This window comes from Lutjanus erythropterus, chromosome 22 (genome assembly GCF_056507025.1).
Source record: "Lutjanus erythropterus isolate fLutEry1 chromosome 22, fLutEry1.hap2, whole genome shotgun sequence".
Taxonomy (NCBI): Eukaryota; Metazoa; Chordata; class Actinopteri; order Lutjaniformes; family Lutjanidae; genus Lutjanus; species Lutjanus erythropterus.
In genome coordinates, this window is record NC_139338.1 from 18,793,166 (window position 1) to 18,807,315 (window position 14,150).

Consider the following 14,150-nt stretch of genomic DNA (forward strand, 5'->3'; position numbering starts at 1 on the left):
TCATCTTTCTGAACTAGTGTTGCAAGTTTCACGTTGGAAAGTCAAAGGATGTGGTCAAAAGCCACAACCTTGTACCATATTTATCTTTTTAGAAATCACTGACAGTGAAAACGGACTTTGAACCCTCACATGTAGTTTTCACAGGATGTCATTTGTTCAGTCACTGTACATTCTTCAGTATAGATAAATTCATTTTGAACCCGCTTTCACTTTCCAGTAACTAAACCATTTACTAACATGGGTTTTTATTTTGGAAGTCCCCTTCAAAGTCCTGTTTTTATTCCCGCGGGCTTGACTCTGGCTGCTGCAGCATGAAAAACGTCTGGCCTCAGCCTCCAGCTGAGAGCTGTGATGTGAGCTGCTGCCGCCCCCTGCTGGACTCAGTCTGTACTGAAGGAAAAAGGCTGGAGGATGAATGATTGAGATGCTGCTGCAGCTGTCGGCCACAGTACCACACCCAAACTCCACTCAATTCACTTTACGGTCTTATTTTAATCAGGAAACATCCTAATAATTTCTCTCCTACTAAACTGAACAACGCGTTCACATCCTCCTGAAGAATAAAAACTATTTTCTACTGTGTTCTGATTTTTCTGCGCACCAGCAGCTGCAGTGCTGCGCAATAATAAAACTCTGCTGACCTCGTGTGGACAAAGGCAGTGATCAGATTTTATTGTAAGGTGGTTGTTTTATTTCTCAGGAAAAAAAAAGTGTGGGTGGAGGCACACAGGACATTTTAGTAATTTTTTCAGTTGGCTGTCAGCTCTGCTTTCTCTCTGGAAAAGTGTCCTTGTGTGAGAAGTAGCTGCCTTCAGTCTTTATGAAGGACAAGTGTCTTCACAAATTCTTTGAAAGAAACACAAGAATCCATATACAGAGATGAAAAACTGTCTTTAAATTGTCCTCTGATGAGTTATAGAAGTTGTTTTTAATGCCTGAATGTTAATTGTAACACAGGTTGTTAAAATAATTGAACACAATACACAATATATGAATATAATGTATTCACTTTCTTTACCTGTAGAATACATTATAGTAATTTGTAGAAGCATCAGAAGACAAGATGGGTTCTAGATGAAACTTGAATATAAATGGGTTCTATGAAGACCCCCTTGGTTGGGATCTAAATGAAACCCTTAAAATGCAAAAGGGTTCTCTATAGAGCCCCCTGGGTAGGTTCTCAGTGAAACCGCTGGAATATAAAAGTGTTCTAGGTAGACCCCCTTGACTACATGAGACCCTGAGAATACAAAAAGGTTCCTGGAAAAACTGCGGGGATGGGTTCTAGATAAAAATCCTTGGAATCTAAAACAGTTTTCTGCAGCTGCCCCTGGGTGGGCTCTAGTCGAAACCCTTGCAATGTAAAAGGGTTCTTGGTAGAGCCCTCTGGGAGGTATATATAAAGGTTCTCAGCAGAAGGAGCTCTGGGTGAAACCTTTCACAAATGGCACTATGTATAACACTTTATGCTGGACTCTACAAAGAACCCTCTGAGGTAGAACCTTTTTAAAAGGTGATACACACCTTTATAGAAGGTTCTACCAGAAACCTGAAAGGGTTCTCCTATGGGGACAAGTGTTTAAATCCAGCTGCTTTGTTTTTAAATAGTCTTTGCTCACATTAGCGCCCTCTTGTGGAACTGATATGAATATAATACAGATGGTTCAGGGTTCAAAGTTGCCTCTGTTGTCTCTGAAAGGAGAAAAATATCTTAATTTGAAGGATTTGCTGCATTTTTGCTTTCATTTATTTGCAATGATAAAATATATGGTATAAGTACATAAAACATTCAAAGACATTATCTAAAGTAAACAAACGCTTGTGCATGAGGAGGCAGAAAGACCTCTTTAAAAACTCAAGGCAATATAATTTAATAAATAATGAAACTCACAAACACGAAGAAGCAGTTAAAAATACAAGAATTCCAAACACATACTCTCCTACCCTCATTCAGTAAAAGCACACTTGAATAATTTTACACTTTAGCTGCCTGCAGCTGAGCACACAACAATAAAAGCCACCCTGCAGGTCTCTCACAGCCTCCTCCCTCTATATATTTTTGTCTGGCTGATAGAAGCGGAGGTAGCTGAGAAATCTTGGCTCCTCAGGCGACCCAGTGCACCCTGCTGGGAATCTTCGCCGGCGGTGTCAAGGTCAGAGCAGCGGGCAGAGTGGGGTGCCATGGCAGGCCGCTTGGCTGCGGTCATGTGTCAGCTGCTCTCTGCGGACAGCGTCCAAACAAAGCCGCTGCTCTGGAAGTCTGTGCAAGATCCAGGAAGTGTGAGGAGACAGGCTGAAAAGGAATGGAAAGATGGGGGGAGGAAAAAACAACACCAGCAGCCTGTAAGATACTCTTACTACACTTCTTTTTTCAGAGAATTGTGTTTTTGACATTTTATTTTGTGGTTATTAGAGTGGAAACACTGCTGCTTTTGTCCACACAGGCCTTCAAAATCAACAAAATAGAAAAAAAACTATTGTAGTATTAAATATAGAAGCACTTAAGTGAAATGACCTCTCCCAGAGTGGTCTACTCCTGTGTAAGGGATAATGTACAATGAAAATAAAACCCCATAAGCAAGATGATGGAGGCGCCCTCATATTTTATAAACTCATCATAGATTTTGTGTATAAAATCCTTGCTTTTAAGTATAAATTCACACACACGCCCCTACGTATCATGGCTTCCTTGTGTATCCTGCACCCATCTGATTGTGCACATCCTTAGAAATCAATGCTACCAAAACACAAATGTGTGGTCAAACAGCAAGTATATCTCCATTTGATTAATCTAATTTTTGAAACCTGTATTCTGTATTAATTTTGTAATGTGTGTCTTTTTCTATTTTGTAAACAGCAAATCTGTAAATAAAGTTTCTTAATCACAAACATTGTGCAACAACTAATTGTAACCAGTAAGCCTTGTTTTTAGCCTAGCAGTTGTTGATGAATTGTGGCCCCTACAGTCAGTTATCTTGTTATAGCTTTTATATAGTTTTTTTTCAAAGTTTTCCAAAAATTCTGAATGAGGTCCTTGAGGATGCAGCCAGCAGTGTGTCCAGTGACATGTGAGATTAGCTTGTGCAACATACAGTCTAATATTTGCTTCCACGATGAAGTGTAAAGTTGAAATACTCAAAACTGCACTTATGCAAATATGAAAGTCTTAGTATCTCTTATATAATATGCTTGAACATTGTTTGATGTTATGCACAAAACAAAGTGGTTTTAAAGAATATCACGGATCCCAAAAGTCAACATGTAGACACATCAGTGCTGAGCCGGCTGGGTCACGGTGATGGTTTCAGGTGGATTATACAGCAGCCAACTGACAAAACAAATAACACTTCAAAGAGCAGGTGAGGATGGACTGCAGGATTACTTATGGACGTCCCGCTGCAGAGAATTATGTGGCTGCGGCTTTCTTTGTTTTTGCCCCAAAAGGTTCAAGATGAGTTCAACTGTTCAGATTTACGACCACATATGGAGAACGACGGGCCGACTCATTGAGCTGTCACCTCCCTATTTATGAAAGCAGCCACAGTAGAAAGTGCATTACAAGCACTTCTGATACCAAGGCCTCCCTGTGTTTTTCTCTTTGTGCGTGTGTGTGTGTGTGTGTGTGTGTGTGTGTGTGTGTGTGTGTGTGTGGAGACAGGAGGGAGTTGGGTTGCATCAGAAATAGCTCTTCCACCTGCTGAGGATCACTGAAAAAAAAAAAAAAAATGATGACAGAACATTTGTTGCCTCCCGCGTCTTCCTCCTTTTATTGCCCCTCGTTGCTCACTGAGGTATTGTGTCTTTAGCTTCTGTTGCCCCTCTCTTGTAAACCAACACCGGATGGCGTTTGACTCTGTGGCGCTAAAACAACAGGAACTTTGATGGCATCATCAAAAGAAATGATGCATCTGCTCGTTTAATCTAGAAAATTAGGGAAGTTACTCAGAAGAAAATTTCTCACAGGCTCTTTGTATAAGAATGTATTAAACTGTTAAAGGTGCAATATAATTTCTGCAGCTAGGGGTCTCTCCCTTACCAGTGTGGGATCATGGGAGTTGTTGTCTTCATTGTGAAATAACAATCATAGAGCTCAGCAGTGGCTTTGAATGAATTTCCCATTCATTCACTTCATTGACATTTTAGAAAATGCTTAAATAAACTTTTTTAAAGCCTGAAACTAAGGAACTAAGGAAGTTGCCACTGTGCACATATGTATTCACTGTAATTTAGCTTTAATGCTATATATAAATTAAGTGTAGTCCAGATGGTTAAAAAGTGATGATTATAACAATTTAAAATATTTTTAAAATTGGAACTTTAACAACAGATATGAGAGAAAACTAGAATTTTTGCCAAAAGCACAACAGCTGTATAAAAGTTACAAACGAAACATTGTGTAACCTGAGACACTTATATAAACAATTTTTAATTTACATATACAAACATATATCTGAGACATGACATAAGGAATAAAATTCAAGGTGAAAATCACAGATGAATTGGAGACAGACTGAAGAAATCACCGAGGTTCAGACAAATCGTCTCCTCCTGCTTTCTAATCTCTGAGAAGCCGTCACAACTCACTGAGAGCAAAAGTCCAGCGCAGACTCTTCCTCGATTCATGTGACTCTTCTGAAGACATCCTTGTTGCTAATGCTCGGTTAACCAAAAACACCTTAGCACTTGCATCAGCTTTATTCCGGTATAAGCCAGCGGAAAGAAGAGAAACTCGATGCCGAGGGGGGTTAGAAGTGATTCGCGAGAAGTGTCAGAGCTCAGGCCGAGATTAGCGTGCGTGCTCTGAAATCTTGATCGAGTCAGGCCAAGAAGTTTGTTGACAGCAGATGTAAATACAAAAACACCACATGTCTCAGGGCAAAGATGAGATGAGGAGATCAGAACAGAACAGAAACAGACATTTTAATGAGCAAAATAATTTAAATAACACGCGATGTGTACCGTCACATCAAAATAAGACTGCGAGTCTAAAGCCACGCTGCTCTGTGAGGCTGTACAGCTTTGAGCTAACATGCTCACAACAAAAAATGTTGTAGAATGTTTACCTTGTTAGCCATCTTAGTTTAGCGTGTTAGCATGCTAATATTTGCTAATTAGCGTAGAACATATAGTGCAGCTGAGGCTGATGGGAATTAGTTTTGGAGGTATTTGGTCATAAACCAAAGAATTGGACAAATTAAAACTTTAACCTGATGATGGTGCTGGTTTCTTCAGATGATTTTGTTTGTCATTTATCAAATTTATATTATTCTGAAATAGCTGCTAAAATTTCTATTCTGTTCATTTTGGCTTGGAGGAGTGTTTGGTGTTAAATGATTGGAACTAGATAAAGCAGATGCACCAAAAAACAACTCGTTTGATGTATTTAAATGGTCACATTTCCAATGAAACAGTGTAGCTGGAGTTTTGGCACGCATTTCCCTTTTTAGGACATTTATTTATATTTATTTCTGTTTATTAGTCACTTCCAGGACATCTGCAGAACATCAACCATTTCAGTGATGAACACATCAGGATAGAACATCTCATCTTTTTTTTCCTGCATCTTCTTAATGAGACTGTTGAGACAATAAATTGTATGTCTTCACTGTAGCAGCTATTTAAACCTGCTCTTCCATCCACTCCTCTTCCGATGAACTCAGAGCCACTGGGGCAAAACTAGAACGGCCTCTTGTTATTTTAGGGCGCCACATAATCCCACCAACCAGTATTTTTATCATAATAACTGTGATTAGAATAGATCAGATGTCATAGGAGCTAATTCCTGTTATTTAACCTTGATAATGTCACTCTGCACGCTCCCCTCGCATAAATCAGAGGTAATGACAGGAGCTAACAGTCTCCGCGTGGCTGCATGTGATTAACCTTTATATGTGATTACATGTTTCACTAAATACCCAGAAACAGTCAGAAGATTAGCAAGAAATCATTTGAGTGATTTAAAATAAATCTTAAATCTGATCTTATGTTTCTGAATACATGTTAGCACTATGGGAGAAGGGTCTGACCTATTCTTAGAGTATGATTGTGTGCTTCTGTTATGCATGAGGGCTTTGGGTGTGTATTGTCATCAAATGCATCATTACTTAGCTATTTTAACTCTTGGCCCTTTTCGGCTCATTATTCCTTTAACCCTGGATCGTGCGTCTAATTACTTAGATTACATGTTTGATTCATCGTACAGTTTACAGTTTGTTCGCTTTCTGGCCAACAGTTAGATGAGAAGACGACGCTCTCATGTTTGGAGGCAACATATTAGCCATGAAGACCGGAGACAAGGGGAAACAGCTCGCTCCGTCCAAAAGTAACAAAATGCATCATCTCATTAATTAGCATGCTACATTCAGTTTTTTTAATCTGTAGAAAACAGAGAGGCAGAGCAGACTGAGGACACAGTGGGATTCACACAGAGTCAGGCGTGAAAGTGTTTGTGCTTCAGAAAGCATGGATGTCTAAAGGAGAGCTGGATACAGTGTTTGAGGCGGGCCTCTATTCATTCCTATGAGAGCTGTGCAGTTGGATATGAAGTCGACTTTGGCGTCAGAGCTTCTGGATTGAGAAGCAAGCTGAGCAGCTAACTTCCGATTTAGCCTCTCGCTAACTTGAGTGGGGATTAAATGATTAAATAGTGTGGCTCATCTAGACTTTTCAAATGTTACTGGACCGAATGCATCAAACCCTGACGGTGAAATGAGTCATGTCACTAAAAAACAAAAACCTGTAGCCGCTGTTTTACGGCTGTTTCTTTCACAATCCAAATCTATGGGGGAAAAAATCTTTATGTATCGCAGTGCATCACGTGTCAAAGTCGATTCAAAGCCTGATGCTTTTCTTGGGGGCTTGTTGAAGTGTAATCACTGTGAAATAATCAAATAACAAATAACATTTTATTTCTCTTATTCACTGCTTTAATCTTATTATCGGTGCTCCCTCTCTTAATTCACTCTCTAGCTCTCTCCATTGTTGAGCTGGGCAGGAGGGGTCGACTTTGAATGGTGCATTTACAAACATCCTGCAAATTCTACCTTTAAGTAAAGTGAATTCCTGGTGTCACCAGTAGTTACCCAACAACTGGTCCTGGCCAGCAATAGTCTGGCACATCACCTCCCATAAAACTAGAGATTCATACATTTTAGTTTTTGTACAGAATAAACAAACGTTAAGACACGTTCACAGGTGCAACAGCTTTTGTTACAGGCTAGCTGTTTCCACCTGCTTCCAGTCTTTGTGCTAAGCTAAGCTAACCAGCTCCTGCTTCCAGCTGTATACAGTAGGCCTACAAACAACTCTTGTTAAAAAGGTAGGATATTATCACAGCCAAAAATATGGCAGTAGGAAAGAAAATCCTTATGGGTGGCTAAAACCATGTGTTGTGTTCATCGGTTCATTTAAGTTTATTTATTCAAGTTTATTAAAACAACTTGTTCATTATTTTACTGTTTTGATAAAGAACATTGATCTGAAGCCTCAGAAACTCAATTCTGAGGTTGTTCTGTAAATAGTTTTTAAAAAAAATAATAAATGCAACAACCTCTGATCATCCCATATCTATACACAGTGGTGTCAATATTTGCGACTGTTTTATGCACTGATGTATTTTTTCCCTCCTGTTTGAAGCAGGCTACAAGTCACAATAAGATTTTACGCAACAAGAGGCAATATCAGGACAATACCATTAAAGTAATGCTCATGATTTATTATTACACTTCCCTGGTGTTGTCACAGCGTCAGGGGAGGTGATATTTAATGCTTGGTCCCCTGCCAGCACATTCTTGGGAACAGACGTTATATCTGCTGTCCACGCGCCACTCTGCCTCACATAAAAAGCTGCCCATTGTCTTCAGCAGCCGCTCTTTGACTCTGCAGACACCCGTCCACAGGTAAAACAGCTACTGGGTTATTGTGTTTTCAGGCTTTCAGTCAATTTAGCACATTTTATTTAGCTTCTGATGCTGTTTTGCAAAATTATTTGTCTTTTTTTGGGGGGGGTTTCTGGTACACTTAGAGTTGAAAAGAAAATAGAGAGAAAAAAGAGCATTTCCAGATCTATTTAAATATAATTTTTTATTATCTTAAGCTGTCATTCATCCAGTGTATTGACATGTAATTAATTAACATTTTTGTGAAATATGTCAGCCTAATGAGATGACTTGATTTGCCAAATCCACTTGTGACTGCTACTGTCAGGGTTTAGCGAGGGTTTAGTCTGATAAAGAGCTTTTTAACACATCTGTTGAGGTGTCAGTCACACTGCACATAAACCTGAGATGATGCTGAATATAGTGGGGGGAGAATTGTTCTCGTCATGTCCTTGCTTTAATCCTCTTGTCAAAGGATATTGAGGACTGTTTGCTATGTGGCGCCTCGATGGGTCAGATTACTTTCTGGTTTATTGGGGCGACGTATTACCCCTAAACTGTACTAATACACACCTCTGTTTCTCTTGCGTGTTTGTTTTTGTGATTACAGCTGAAGTGAGGTAAGAATATTCATGTTAATCCTTCATCCCTGAATGCCGCCGTCATGGTTCATATTTGTGTAATTAACTGCTCTTGATTAAAAGGGAGTCTGTATTAACTTCTTAAATAGGTCTAGATAAAAACAGTAGCTCTTTTTAATGCTCTTATATGAAGCTAATTACGACTGCCTGTAGCATCATCACCCTCATTTGTCCCTATTTGGGGTTTCAGGGGCCCGACAGACCCGGAGCCATGAATCCCAAAGATAAGGTGAGCCAGCTATATTCCACAGCGTTAATCCTGCACGCATGGAGAGGGGACACGTTGTCCTTATGCACATGGCAAAGGCCTGGCAGTGGTTATCAGTCAGCGTTGTTATCAGCATCACTGAGAGCTTTCCCCTTGACTTCATCCTAATAATAAAGCATTATCTTTTCACATGCATCTAGAGAAAGTGTTGCAGAGTCTGACACTCACATGTCTTTATAGCATCTGCAACGAGCAATAGAATGATTCCAGCATAAATAACTCTTTCCAAGTTCGTAATGATAGTTGAAAGTTGTTGATCCAACTCAGGTTTATGTTCCCCTCTTCAAATCTTAATTGTCTCGGTAACTATTTGATTACTGATCATTAAAATATAATGCTCCGTTCAGCTGTGAAATAATATTGACAAATACCTTTTCCCGCAGCCGAAGTCGAAGATTTCGGCTTCTCGCAAGCTCTCCCTCAAGGTGAGTGGTTCGATTTTTTTTGTTTGTGTTGTGCTGGAACTGTCAAGGTCAGCTTGGCCATTTGTGTCACTGCTGCTCGGAGTGGCAGAAACCATTTATCCACTGCTTTTAGCCAACTATTTCAACCGCTTAATACAGCATTAATCCATCCATCCCAAAGATTTATCCATTACCGTTAGCCAACTATTTCAGCCACTCTTCAATAACCTTTAGCTAACTTTTATCCGTTACTGTTAGCTAATCGTTTCCACCCTTTAATACAGCATTAAGCCATCTATCCCAACAATTTATCCATGACTGTTAGCTAACTATTTTAATTTTTATCTGTTGGTTTTAACCAATTATCTGCTACTTTGTTTTAGGTCACTTTTCCAATTATTTCTTTTAGTTTCAGCTAACTATTCTAACTGTTTATCCATTACTTTAAGCTAATTATTTTACCAATTTATTCATGTCTTTTAGCCATCTATTTCAACTATCCATTGATTTTATAACCATGTAGACATGTGTTAGTTGCTGAACTGTCTCAGTATGCACATAATGTAAGAAATTGTGACGCTTTTTATTTTATAGAACCAAGACACCTTTTTTCAATATTATGATGTGAATTCACTTCCCACTTTTGGAGACTTTTAATCAAGCCAGAGTATTTCCGTATTTCAGATGCTTCTCCTCCAGAGAGCCTGTGAGGATTTGGAGAAGGAGAGGCAGGACAGAGAGGAGGAGAAAGTGCGTTATCTAGGAGAGAAGATGCCCCCTTTGCAGCTGTCTGGATTACCACTGGAAGAGCTACAAGTAAGGGTCATAAACCACAGAAGACGGGCTTTTTTTCTACTGCAGAAAAAAAGCATCATGAATAATATCTAAACCCTTGTTCTCCCCCTCAGAAACTATGCAAACAGCTTCACTCAAAAATTGATATTGTGGACGAGGAGAGATACGACTGTGAATCCAAAGTGAACAAACACAACAAAGATGTAAGTCTTGAACACCCTCCAGCACCTAAGCACATCTTCTTCTCATCGTCTTGCACAGTCCAGTCAATATTTCAAAATGAAAAACCAGAGATTAAAACCTGGAGAACAAAGCCTTTATTAACTTTGTAAAAGAAACTTGGTTTGAACTTTTCCACTAACAAGAACCACTGTGTCTGTAGTTCAAAGCCAAAACACCGGCCCATTGTGTCCATATTCCAGCAAAAATCATTTTATTTAAATGCTTCAGTCTTTGCATCAATAAAAGACAGAACTTCTCAGGCGTATTTTGGTTTAATTAATGTTTTCTATTGTATTATTTAGATCCATGAACTGAAGCTGAAGGTACAGGACCTTGGAGGCAAGTTCAAAAAGCCTGCCCTGAGGAAGGTGAGGGTGTCTGCAGATGAGATGATGAGAGCTCTCCTGGGCTCCAAACACAAGGGCTCGATGGACCTCAGAGCCAACCTCAAGTCTGTGAAGAAGGAGGACGTCAAACAGGACAAGGTATCAAGACTCCCACACATTTCATCTGTCTGTTTGCGCTGTAAAACAAACAACTGTTGTAAACCCGTCTGGGCTGCCTTAAAATTTTAAGCTGAATTTGACAAGTTCACATTAATTCAGTTGTTCTTGAGAAAACATTTTTAATGAATTTAAGATATTAAGCTGAACCAACAACTGACAAACATTACAAATAAATTCAAAACTAATCTTCATTGGGGTTCACAGGTTTGTGAAAATAAGTAGTTACCATCATGCGTGTTTTCATCAAACTATAAAAAAAGAAGGGTCTCAAACGATGCATGCTGGGAAGTCTGCTAATATACTTATCATGTTTCTTTAGAAACTTAATTTAATGAGTTGATTGAACTCTGCATGGTGCATTCAAAGACTTCAGTTAGAAGAACTTGTGAAGTTCTGAAGTGTTTTGAAAATACTAGAAAATTTAAGTTCAGTTAACATATTAAACTTATTTTTATGTTAAGGTGTGATTTTTTTTATGGTTCTTTAAACTCCTTGAGGTTTTATGCAGGAAACTGAGATACAATGTAAAAAAAAAAAAGTTGGAAAAAAACTCTTTTATGAATCACTCTAAGTTTTGCTATAAGCCAAAGAAAAAGTTTTTTCCTACAATCTTATGTTGAGATGTTTTTTCTTCTTTTAAAAAGTTTAATCTTTGAGTTTTAGCAACAATAACAAAAAATCTATTTCAATAATTGTTGAGTAAAGTCTTCCAAGTGAAAGAGAATAGTGGTTAATAATTTTGTATTTTTGGATGAATTTTAAAGCACTCAAATGATGACAAATCAGACTGTAATTAATTTGAAATACAGATTCTAAAAACAATCCAAGTTTATCAAAAGACAAAAATTTATCTCAAATTGGTGGGTAAAACTTATTACAGACCAGAGTTTGACTTAAAAAACTTAGTGAAGCCAGTTGTCCTGGAATGATGATGTTTTTCAACCATTTTCTATTCAGTGTGTAGATAAAATGCCCTCAGAGAGATTGTATGTTTAATATATGTTCATGTATTTTCCGTCAAACCCCAGGTGCTAACTTCGGAGGTGGGTGACTGGCGTAAGAACGTGGAGGCCATGTCAGGCATGGAGGGCCGTAAGAAGATGTTCGACACAGGCGGCGCAGCCCAGTGAGGAGTCCTGCAGACGATGAAACTGGTCGACTCAGAGCAGAGAAGAGGATGTTATCTAGACAGAAATATGGAATACTTATCTGAAGGCTAAATGACTTGAAAGCTGTAGGAATTAAGCATTAGGTCATAAGCATGTATAACCCCTAGTTCATCAGCTGTGCCTCCATTTGCTTGACAGACATTTCGGTGTAATGACTCAAAGCACTTAAAGAAAAGTGTAGGATGAGTAGAGACCCATGGTTTTCTTTTTTTTTTTTTGTATTTCCAAGGAACATTCGTTTTGTTATGACATACTTAGACAATTAAAGTGGATATGCATAAATGGACACTGCTTCAGTCTTTGATGTTCCATATCTGTACTTGACTTTATCATGTTTCAGTTCGCTGGCAGCCGTTGGTTTATGTGCGGCATGTATGAGAATGGAAAGCGGCTTAACTCAACGACGGATTAAAAAAGGAAGACGGGAGGGGGCACAACAGGTGTTACCTACCTAAAGTCAGCCTCATAACGTTTAAATAGATCCTGCAGACATGACCATAAAAAAAGGTGAAAGAAGATATTTAAAAGAAATTTCATATGAATTTCTTTCACCAGATTGTAACAGTCTTATGTGCATATTAGAGATAAAACTAAAAAAGAATTAAAAAGCAAGCAATCACACAAAATATGATGTTGCCTTAATGTAAATAATTTAGTCAGTTTATCATCTTTTTTCTAACTCCTCGCAAATCATTTTATGAAGGTTGGAGCAAACCAATTATTTCAAGTTGTCCCAAATTAAAAGAAAAATGAGTTGTCTTTATTGACTTAATGTAAATAATTTATTCGGTGTAACTTGAATTTTTTGCAAAACATTTTTTGACGGTTGGAACAAACCAATTATTTCAAGTTGTCCTGAATAAAAAGAAAAAAGATATGTCTCTTTAACTTAATGTAAATAATCCAGTTTATTCTGTATTTTTAAAACTCCATGCAAACTATTCTTTGAAGGTCGGAGCAAGCTATTTTTTTAAATTGTCTCAAATAAAAAAAAACATTACTTGTTATTTGAAATGTATAGCAAATTGAAGTACAGTTTTCTCATTTTTCTTCCAACTTTAATCATTTCAGAAATAATATGAAAAGGTATATTCAGTTTGGAGTTTGATATCTCCTCTTCTTGCTTACAGTCAAAGTTTAATGATAGAAATAAACCTCAGGAGTCTTTCCAGCAGATGGTGAGGGACTCTGGAACACCTGGGCCGAGTATTTTTAGCCATGATGACTGTCCTCCACAACGCCTCGCCTTTGAGAGCAAAACTTGAGCTGGAGAGCAAAACCCACAGGCATTGTTGCCCGACGCATTGCACGCATGCATGCGCTTCTTCTGTGTGTGTCAGTGTGCTGAGTGGCTGCTGTCGCCCCGCCATCGTTATTTCAAGTATGACAGTAACACCAACAATAGCTTAAAGATCCCTGAAGTGCACTTCAGTTGGTGTATTGTATACTTTAGTGGGCTGATTATGAAAAGGCGTGTTTAAACAGCTGATACACATCTTGCACATGCATGTCATTGCCCACTTATACACACAAACTCACACAGCATGCAGGATACGTTTCTGATTGTGTTAAATATGCACAAACAAACTAACCGATCAAGGCAGCAGTAGACCAGTAACTAAAATGACTGAGATGAGAGGGTGATCTAACAGTTGTTTCTGGGTGAACAAAAAGGATGTTACGCTTTAACAAGAAGGTCTATTTCTGTAGGGATTCTTTCCAAACACTTAGAATAACAATGTGAATATGTCAGTGGCAAAAAAAAGCACTTTTAGTGGACGTACGTTGATGGACACAGTTGGTCTCAAGGATGACACTGCAGCCATTTAAGACCATTTCATGGCTGCTGGCTGAGGTGATCTGCTGGAAAACTTTGTCTTAGGGACTAAAATAAGTAAAAATAGAGCCCAGGTTTAACAACGCCGGCAGTTTCTGCAGGTTTTTACATTAAGACTTTTTCAGAAAGCAATTCAAGACCTATTTCACTTCCATACTGACAAAAAAATACAGATATGAAGGAAAATGTGAGTCCCAGAATAACTTGCTAAATAATTGTTTGACTTTTCATGCAACTCTAATTTACCTTACATTTATACCCAAAGGTATAAGGCGTAAAGATTTAGGTGAATAAGTAAAGCCTTCAACCAAATGCGCTGTTCTCCCAACCTGACACACCGAATGGTTTGTTACACAGAACCATCTAGGAAGTCGTCCTTAGAAACAATTTGGAAAAGTCCAGGCACTTTCAAAAAAACCTCTTCCCCCCAT

At 38.5% G+C, this 14,150-nt stretch overlaps 1 protein-coding gene across 1 annotated transcript; it reads left to right on the forward strand.

Moving 5' to 3' along the window:
• The first annotated feature begins 8,467 nt into the window (after nucleotides 1-8,467).
• Nucleotides 8,468-12,168, forward strand: LOC146306848 (troponin I, slow skeletal muscle-like). Its single transcript, XM_084710748.1, has 7 exons — nucleotides 8,468-8,497; nucleotides 8,709-8,747; nucleotides 9,170-9,211; nucleotides 9,875-10,006; nucleotides 10,099-10,188; nucleotides 10,510-10,692; nucleotides 11,742-12,168. Exons 2-7 carry the CDS (start codon nucleotides 8,730-8,732, stop codon nucleotides 11,841-11,843), a joined length of 567 nt encoding a protein of 188 aa, XP_084566874.1. The 5' UTR covers nucleotides 8,468-8,497; nucleotides 8,709-8,729; the 3' UTR covers nucleotides 11,844-12,168.
• Nucleotides 12,169-14,150: the final 1,982 nt, after the last annotated feature.

Bases quoted from the DNA above. Each gene is read 5' to 3' on its own strand.
- LOC146306848 (XM_084710748.1), top strand. The intron at 9,212-9,874 runs GTGAGTGGTTCG...TCCGTATTTCAG, and splicing joins CTCGCAAGCTCTCCCTCAAG to ATGCTTCTCCTCCAGAGAGC. The intron at 10,007-10,098 runs GTAAGGGTCATA...TCTCCCCCTCAG, and splicing joins TACCACTGGAAGAGCTACAA to AAACTATGCAAACAGCTTCA.